At 57.9% G+C, this 9,574-nt stretch overlaps 1 protein-coding gene across 1 annotated transcript; it reads right to left on the bottom strand.

Moving 5' to 3' along the window:
* Positions 1-3,813: 3,813 nt before the first annotated feature.
* Positions 3,814-8,013, bottom strand: COPS9 (COP9 signalosome subunit 9; the record flags this gene model as incomplete). The annotated part of the gene is made up of 3 exons (XM_080689132.1): positions 3,814-3,870; positions 6,183-6,255; positions 7,951-8,013. The coding sequence occupies 3 exons, from the start codon at positions 8,011-8,013 to the stop codon at positions 3,833-3,835; spliced, it is 174 nt and encodes a 57-aa protein (XP_080545258.1). The 3' UTR covers positions 3,814-3,832.
* Positions 8,014-9,574: the final 1,561 nt, after the last annotated feature.

Raw genomic sequence — 9,574 nt, 5'->3', positions numbered from 1 at the left:
ATCACAGCATGTTTGCACTCTTCAATTCCAAGGTGCTACTGTCTAGATGTTTACGTGCCCCCCAAAACACGTTGAAACTCCCCCCCCAGACCCCAGTATGATGGCATCAGGAGGTGGCGCCTTTAGGAGGTGATCAGATCATGAAGGGAGCCCTCACAAATGGGTTAGGACCTATGAGAGCCCAGAGGGCTGCCTCACCCCACCCCTCCCACCAGGAGGGCACAGTGAGAGGGCACCATCCACAACCCAGACAGCGGGCCCTTCCAGACCCTGATCTGCTGACAAGGATCCTGGACTCCCAGCCTCCAGAGCCGGGAAGTGAGCGCCTTTCAGGTAAGCCAGCTGTTGACGGCATTCTGTTGGAGCAGCCTGAGAGCCTAAGACATGAGGCTCCCTGGGTTCCCAGAAGTCTGCATCAAGTGATACTGGTGCTCGGGCCCTGACCTTCTAGGGCCCCAGGACAGGAAGTAAGGGAGCCACGAGTCTCCAAGCAGAGGGCCCCTGTCCACCTCTCCAGGCACGGGGACCCTCAGCAAAGCTCCTGCTTCTTTGCCCTCGGCATGTTCTCCCTCCCACTTGCTAGTCATGGCCCAAGCACCCCACAAACACCTGTCAGCTCTGAGGCCCTGGCTGGCCACTGCGTTGTCCCTCCCCTGGGTCTAGCGGATGATCTAATGGGCCTGATCTAATGGACTATGTATGGGGTCAAGGGTCAGGGAGGGCTGCAGGTAGCCCAGTGCCCACAGAGAAAGAACTGGGAGCTCTCTACAAAGTGCTGGTGGGCATCCCAGGGCCGTGGACAGAGTGGTCCAGGAGCTGCTCAGGGCTTTCTGCTGCCTGTGGCCCCTCCCCCAGGCTGGGTGGGCAGGCCCAGACATTCAGTCTTATTTGGCTAGCCTGTTCAGCTTAGGCTTCAACCTGTCCCACCCCTGGGGTCTTTGAGACAGGGACTCAGGCAGAACTCTCCAGCCAGGCGTGGCCTGGGAACAAATACAAGTCCAGGTTTTCAAGGCCCCTGTGGGCCCAGCACTGTGTGCCAGGATGGGTGCTGATGGGAGTCCTGGCCCTCACTGTGCCCGGCCAGTCCCACCTCTGGTGTTGCTGGTGTGTTGAGATGTTCAGGAAGTTGGATCCCAGAGCGTGGCTGGGGACGTTCGGCACGTCTCTGGGTTGGCTTCTTCTCTGTTCCAGGAGGACCTATGATCTACGTTGCTGAGCAACCACCATGTGCCGGACACACTGCTTGATGCTGGGGACAGAGAACCTGCCCTTGACCATGCAGTCACCTGCGAGTCAGTGGCTGCTCCTGAGCGCCCTGCAGTGCTCCGCAGTGACAACCACCAGGCCGCAAGCACTCACACTGCCTCAGAACTACCCCAGAGCTATTAAAACCATAATTATGACCAGTGCTTTGTGGCTTGAAGAGGGAAACATCATTCACACAAAACCTGCAGAGTGTACCGTGACAGCTCAGTGCTACTCAAGACCTGGTCTGGATCTGGGTCTGGGAAGACACAGCTGGCCCGCTATGTGAGCCTGTCCCCTGGGGCGCTGGGGACAGAAGTACACAGGGGCCGTCGCCCTCACTCCTGGCTGAGGCCTGAATCCTGAGACCTGTCAGGTCTCAGCAGCCACGGGACAGGCCCAGCTCCAGAGCGCCCAGCACTGGCCTCTGGGGAAACAAAGGAGCTTTCATCAGAGCATGTTTTTCTCGATGCATACTCATCTTGGCCCCAAGCAGCCATCACAGCAGTCAGAGTTCTGGTACTAATAACGCCTCTTTTCTAAAAACGTGGCTTCCTTTGGAAATGCCACAACAGCTTCTCTGTTTGAAAATTCAGAGGCTTGTCTCCTCTCCGTAGTGGTTTCCTGAGCGGGGTGTGTGTGTGTGTGTGTGTGTGTGTGTGTGTGTGTGTGTGTGTGCGCGCGGGGAATTGAACCCAGGCGCACTCCGCCCAAGCTGAGCTATGTCCTCGGCCCATCTTATTTGTTGTGGCACGGTCTCACTATACTGCCCAGGCTAGCCTTGAACTTGAGCTCTACCTGCCTCAGCCTCCTGGGTAGCTAGATTGCAGGCATGCACCACAGTACCCAGCTCCACATCTGTCTGCTCAAATGGCTGTGCAAAGCTGGGTGTAATAGCCAGAGAAGGTGGGCATTCTCACCCAGCCCTGGAAGAAGCAAAAGTCTGGGGGCCAGCAAGAGATGCCTCCCCCAGTGTCCTTGGCTATCGCCCCTGTGCAAACGCAGCCTGAAGCGCCCAGACAATCAGAATCCATCCAATGCTCCCCAAACCCAAAAGCTCCAGCATAGGCCCCAGAAGCCCACATGGTTGGCATTACACACTAGAGAGCTGTGTTTCGCCAACATTCTCATGTCTACCAGCAGCTTCACAAGGACCCTCAAAACGTGAATGTTAGCAGAAAATATTCTTTACACAAATCACTGCTGCTACTGTGTATGTGTGGGGGGTCATCCACCGCTCCCCTGTACTCTATAGCAAAAGGCCTACCCCCGTGGATGGATCTGCAGGCTTCCCAGCAGACGTACACCACAGACCCAGCTGACTGGCCAGGGTGCAGGACCCAACCAAAGAGCCACCCAGAGGCCTTCCCAAAGGCCCCCAGAGCAGAGCACCCCCAGGTGTGACGCTGGGGACAGAGCACCAGTCAGCAGACAGGACACCAGCTGCCTGCCACAGGACATCACCTGGCATTGCTCTTTCCCCAGAGCCCAAGGTTGAGGAAGCCAAATAGTGGGAACCCTGCCTCTTGGCCCATGGTACTGAGGACGCGCAAGGATTCCGTGAAGCAAAGGGAAGCATTGTGCACATGCAAAGGCTGAGCACATGCAGAGGCACCCGTGTGCACGCCACTATTCCTGAGACTGCCTGGCCTGGACTAGTCTTAGGCTACAGGCCAAAAGGGAGCCCTCTGGGCCCTCGTCTGGGGTCCTAGAGAGACGTGCGGCCCGCGCCAGGAGCACCATGCCAGTGCAGCCACTGTACACACTTCCCTTTCTTCACCTGGGACCAAGACCCAGAAGGTGCCTTGGAGACCGACATCCTGTTTACCCGTGAGGAAGCTCCTATTCCAGTCTTCACCTTAAAGCTGATCTGAAATAGCAATCTTAAATGTTTACAGGCATTAGCAATTACTGACCTGAATAAAAAAAATTTTAAAAAAGAAAGAAAAACAAAAACAGAAAAAGGAAGAAAGCTTTCTCCCCACAGATGTTGCATGTTCCCTTGAATGCATCGGCACAGACGTTCCTCCTATAGACAGCATCACTTTCAAAGTCACGACCCGGTGTTTACCTCGAGAGGCCTCGGGTCTGTGACAGAGCTGCCCTGATGGGGACACTGGGGAAGTGTGAGGCTGCCAGGGCGTGAGCGCAGCCCACAGGGGAGGGTGGGCCGGCAGGACGCCTGTGTGTGGCTGCACTGCCTGCTAACCCAGACGGCACCCTCACCGCCGGTCTTGCCTCCAGTTACCCACACTGCTACTGAGCACAGCGCGCAGGTCTGCTCTGCCGACAGTCTCCCCGTGTTCCGGTACAGCTGCACACAGCACACACTCGGGGTTGCAACATTCATCCAGAGGCACAAGGACCCAAATTACCCTGCATGTGATGCTGCTGCCTTTTTAATTGACATAAAGACAAAGGCCGGTCCTGGCGGGGAGGAACAGCATGTCCAGCTGGTTCAGACAATTCCCTTTCCTTGACTGACCAAGTCCTCACTTCTGGTCATCTCCGCAGTCTGCAAAGCCACGTGACTGTTCTCTGCGCAGCCGGGAGCGGGACCGTGGCCACGAGTGCAGCTGGAAGCGGCTCACTGGACATCATCATCATCAAAGAGGTCTTCAAAGTCTACGTAAACAGAACCACACATCAATGGGCAGAGAGGACGAGCAACCAGGGAAACCGCTTCACATTCACTGGCACGGTAGTTAAAAAGGCAAAGAGCAAACAGTGGAGGTAGGTAAAGGACTTCCCTGGGACAGGCTCGGCTTATCCAGCCAGGTGCACACACAGTTCAGGATGGCCTACAGTGTACTCTGAGTCTTGCTCTCACTCGGGCCCTCCTAAGGAAAAGGACACGTGGAACTGTGCATACACTGCCAACACCTGAGGACCACAGGGCACATCAGCGCCGTGCCTGCCAGGACCGTGAGGTGCACGGCCGGAGAAGGCAGCACAATGACTGAGCCGCTGAGAACAACTCACTGGGGTCTGGAGGAGTCGAGCTCGAGTCAGAGGAAGCAAACAAATCCGGGGGGCTGTGCTGGGTGGTCACAACCAAGGCCGCTGTGTTCTTCTGTCTACTTCTACGCACCTTCCAAGTTTCCAACCAGAGGCCAGTATCACGTTCATGATGGGAAAGAAAGAACTAAACCTACTTGTATGGGCCAAGTACTGAGACTGCAGAAGTGCACGTACCTGGAGGTCAGACCAGCAAAGGGACAGGAGCCTCCTGCTGTGTGCCCAGCCTTGCTGGTGTCGGGAAGTGTCCTGAAGCATCTCTAGCCACACAGAGGGGTGCTCGGTGTCCTCACGGTCTCCTCTGCTGCTCTGAGCACTTCCCGCCTGGTCCCTCCCCAGCAACTCTGCTGTCACCGAGGAGAAGCTTCCTCCCTGACACAAGCTCCAGGCCCAGCCTGTGAGGGCTCTCACTGCGGCCCTACCCCTGCCTGCCACCTTGCCTAAATCCTCCACTGCTTTGACAACAATGAGGGAAGACGGCAAGTCACATTTGTGGCTAGAACCCGTGGTCCCAAAGCCCATTGGTCTGAGGAACCCAAAGGCCGCGGCTGAAGCCTATGCCTACATCCACAGTGAACACAGAACAGGCAAGCCTGTGGGACAGTGTGCTCCTGAATTCAGGGAGGGTGGGCAGGAGCGGGGACAGAGGCCTTCTGTGTTCCTCCCTGCCACGGTGGCTACTGGAGAAACATGCCTCACCTGCTGGGGTTGGTAAGGGCTCCCGATCAGTCAGGCTGGGTCCCTGTCAGAGTCCTTCTCAACAGAAGGAAAGGGCTATCTTTGGAAACCACATGTACTGCTCCTAATCTAAGGAGCCAGCAGAGGACAAAGGGGCCTTTGAAGGAGACGATCCGAATGTGAGTGGACGCTGCAAGCAGGAGTAACACAGCCCTGGCCAGGGGGCAGCCATATGAGCCGCTCAGAGGCAGCTCCAGAGAACAGCCTGCACCCTGCACCCTATGCCCTGGGACAGGAGTTAGAGGAAGTGACTCAGCGCCAGTGTCACCCCCAGCTGCCCTCGCTGGTGGCAGCAGGATGTGGCCTCAGGGGAGCAGCCAGGTCCCAGGGAGGGTGCGCCTATTAGCAGCATGGCTTCTCTCCTTGGGCAATAACTCCTAGGAGCCAGTCAAACCAGCGTGGGCTCAGACATCAGGGGGGCTACGGCGAGTCAGAGGCCAAGAGGACAAGACCACATCCAGATGCTACTAACTGGGAACAAAGGCTCTTTGTAGGGACAAGTGCCATGTCATCAGGGCAGGATGAAGAAGAGAAAACACCCTTCGTCTCTGAGCAGGAAACCATCTCACATCCCACTTACTGCCTGAGTCTACAATCGCGGTCAAGTGAACAAGACCTTCAGCATTCAGAACAGAGTGCTGTGCCCCTAAGATGTCTGGAGATTTCCTACAAACTCAGTTCTTCACTGTCTGTCTGGCTAAAGTTCGCCCGCGCTCCTGGTCCCTAGCATGGTCTCCTGCATCCTGACTTCAGACGGGGCAGAGCAGAAGCTGCAGTGCAGCTGTTACTCTGTAAAGGGAGCTGAAGGCCCAAGAACCTAGGGGGACAAGCAGGCATGGGACAGGAAAGTGGCCATCAAGAGGGTGCGGAGACCAGAGCGCGCCCACCTGGGGTGACATGAACCCTGACACACGCTCGGCGCTGCTCAGCATGTGCCGGCGCTCAACCCAAACACTGGCAGTGGAGGCGGAGAGCGATTTCATGCTATTTTACTGACTGGCAGTGCTAAGCACCAGGAAGGCCACTTGATGATCAACTCTGCACTGTGCTCTGGCACAGGGGCTGGGCTTCAGCTTCCCTGACCCAAACTATCTTGTCACCAAGTTCCCCTCTGCATTAACTTGCAGGGAAAACAAAAAATGCCAGATTAAATCTGGCACCCAGAATCCCGGCATCCTTACCATTAAAAAAGTCCGCATGAACTGCCTTCTCATTGGCTGCCAGATCCATCAGGAGCCCAGTGCTGCCTCCTGCCTGGGAGTGAAAGGAAAGGTGGTCAGCTGTGTTCTCCCAGAGCAGGGAATGAGCTGTTACAGGTCCACCCCCTGCACAGGCAGCACGCTGGCTGCGGCACAGTGCTGGGGCAGTCAGAATGCAAATGCGGCTCCAGACAAGAAGTGTGTGTGAAGGGGAAATTGAAAGGAACTGTTTTCAAAGACTCACCAGGTCTTATACTCCTCAATTCTTCCTTGACTTTTGAAAAGACACCTGACAGTGCTGAGTGCCCCGACTGCCCTGGAGCCTCACGAGGTCTCCACTCCCACCCCAACAGTACAACGACAGCCTGCTGACTGCGCGACCCACTCTACTTTCTTCTGAGGACACACCATCTCCCTTTGGAAGCTGACCTGCCCAGCCCTGAGGTCAGGGCTGCCCTCAAGGACTTTCAGCTGCCACAGCCTACGGCGGAGGTAAAGCCAGGCCACGACCAACACTGGGCCACCCAGTGCACTCAGAACTGTGCATGCTGCTCAGGCACCCAGAGGTGCTGGGGCAGTCCTCTAGGGGAGCAGCTGGGACAGCTGGCCCTGGCCCCCACATCCTCACGGCTGCTAGCTCAACCCTTCTGTGGCTCTCAGGTGGCTGGGACCTCCTGTGCTCTGAGCCGGCCCCCACATCCTCACGGCTGCTCTGAGAATCCTCAGCCTCCCCCCACCCCCACCACACAGTAAACCCACAGTCACCACTCACGCCCTGTCTGCACTGCGTTCCTCCCCACTTCCACCTAACGCATCCAGACCTTCAAAGGTCCTTTCTCTCCCTGTTTCCATTTTTCTACTCTCACCCCATATCCAACGTCCAAACCCTCCAAAGGGAACAGCCCACAGGCAGCTGACGGTATCTCACCTCACTGTACCGCCCTGGGGCTGAGTTAGTGCAAGTGGTCTCGCTCACATTGTTTTTATTTATTTTTACCTCTTTATGATCTGGCCCCTCCTCCTTCCTTCCCATCTCTGGCACTGTAAGCTCTGCCAAGGCTATACCAAATGACATTCCCTTCCCTTCGCGAGCCAGTGGAAATCACACCTCTCCCCTTCCAGGCCTCTGCCCCTGCCAGGCTGTCCTTCTCCCTGCCCACCTCTCATCACCAACACACGCTTCAGTGCCTGGGTGCGCAGGCAGCTCCTCTCCCGAGCCTGGCTGACCCGCCCAGAGCCCTGGTGGGGCTTCCGTGGGGCAGCTTAAGCTTTCCTCTAATCCTAGCATCTGCAATAAGCCTCTCTGCCATACTTGACCTCCCCGAGGACGGGGCTGCATGCGACTATCACTGTACCCGGTAAGCTTTGAGAAAGAGCGTGGGGCTCGGACGAAGGGGGGCTGCCGTGATCCTGCAAGAGCTAGGCTGGGTCAACCATCTCGCAGGACGCCCACATCAGCCAAGGTCACTCTCACTGCGAGGGAGACGAAGGGAACGAGCCACTTCCTAATCCTGCAGGATGTCAGGCAAGAAGCCCGTCGATGCCAAACAGCCCCTTCTCTTCAGCAGGAACGTCGGCGGGCGGCTGCTTCTGGCCCAGTTTGTCGGCCTTGCTCTGGGCCCCCGTCCTGGGTAGTTTGTCCAGAGGCCCGTCTTAGCTTTGCCGCTTCCAGCCGGCGCCAGCTCGGCCGAGGCCGGATCTGCTTCCCGTCGCCGGGCGGGCGGCCCCGGCCCCGGTGTCCCCGCCTCACCTCGTCCAGGTCCACGTAGGGCCCGGCGCCCTCGGGGAACATCTCGTCCACGGCCGGCTTCATCTCGGGCTCGCCGCATCAGCCCACTTCCGGCGCGCTTCGGCCCACTTCCGGCGCGCCGCGCCCACTTCCGGCGCCGCCCGCGGGGAGGTCTACACGCCGGAGGACCGCGACTCGGTGGGAGCGCAGCGCGGCTGTCTCCCGGAGCCGCGCCCCGAGTCGCCCAGAGCCGGGCCGCGGGCCCTCGGAGCTGGAGCGCGCCCAGGCCCACGCCGGCGGCGTTCGCACCGGCCGCAGAGGTGGGAGCGCGCCCAGTGCCCACCGTGCGAGAGCGGACCGACCACGGGCGGGCCCATGCAGGGGCACGGGAGCCTCCAGCAGGACGGGCTCGCCCCGCGGGCAGAGCCCCCGGCCTCGAGGGCACTGCGTTCATGAAGTGAGTCGAGCAGGACAGACAGCTTTGCAGACCGCGAGGCCAGTGGCCTGCAGGGCCGGCAGCGGGGCGCGGGGGCCGGGCGTTTCATGGGCACAGGCTCAGTTTGGCAGTATATTAAGTACCTGGGGTGGGTGGTGGTGATGGCCGCACAGTGTGAATGTGCTTAGTATTACTTAAGTACGGTCACAATGGAAATTTTTGTGTTAAAATACTTTGCCGTACATTTTAAGAAGAAATGTGAGAAAGGGGAGGGGAGGGAAGGGGAAAAGAGGAGGAAGACAGGAAGAATGGAGGGGAGAGCGCAGGAAATGCTTGGGCTGGACTAACAAAGACAGTCTTTCTTCTTTATCCCTTGGTGATGGGGGTGGAGCCCAGGGTCATTCTACCTCTGAGCTACACCCCCAGCCCTATTTACTTTTGAAATTTTGAAACAGGATCTAAGTTGCTGAGGCTGGCCTTGAGCCTGCAATCCTGTCTCAGCCTCCCAAGTACTGGGGTTTGGGGCATGGGCCACCACTCCTGGCATCCACAGAAACATTCTGCGGAACCAGGCTGCAGTCAGGCTCCTGAACAAAAGCCCATCGGTGTACTTCCTGGTGAAATCCAGGTTAGCAAGGAGCCTGTGAAGTCAGTGTGGTAAGAAGCCCCCTCCCTGGAGAGGTAATCACCCCCACATCTGATCAAGTTCCTCCTCCAAGCCGGTGATGTCCAAGCAGCCTGGCCTGCCCAGCAAGAACCCTCTAGGTCGGTGTAGCAAGAGCCCATGTCACCTGCGGTCACTTGCCACCCCCACCCCATCCTGCTCCCTGGCTGTCCGTCCCACTCGCCACTGCTGTCTGCAGTCGGTCCCAACTCTCCCCCATTGCAGTACCCACTGAGAAAGTCCCTCGGCCTGGCATGATGGTCCTGAATAAAGTTCCCTTACATGGTCAAGGGTCTGTGAACTCACTGTTTCTTAACAACTCTTAGTAGGTGGGCTTGGGGTTGTCTGCTAGAGTGGGGAGGGGGTCCAGAGCGAAGGGAGGCTCCAGGGTGACAGGGAGTGAGCCAGGGCGTGCAGGGGATCGTGGCCTGGGTGAGTCTGCAGGAAGAAGTGACAGTGGCCGGACCCAGGGCTGAGCCTCAGCTGCAAGGTCACTGTGTCCTGCTAGGGCCAGGGAACCAAGACTTGCTAGTGGTCAGCTTGCC

The sequence above is a fragment of the Muscardinus avellanarius genome (genome assembly GCF_963383645.1).
Source record: "Muscardinus avellanarius genome assembly, chromosome: 2".
In the NCBI taxonomy this organism is placed as follows: Eukaryota; Metazoa; Chordata; class Mammalia; order Rodentia; family Gliridae; genus Muscardinus; species Muscardinus avellanarius.
Note: the sequence above shows the minus strand (reverse complement) of the source record. Positions and strands in the feature narration are given on the sequence as shown.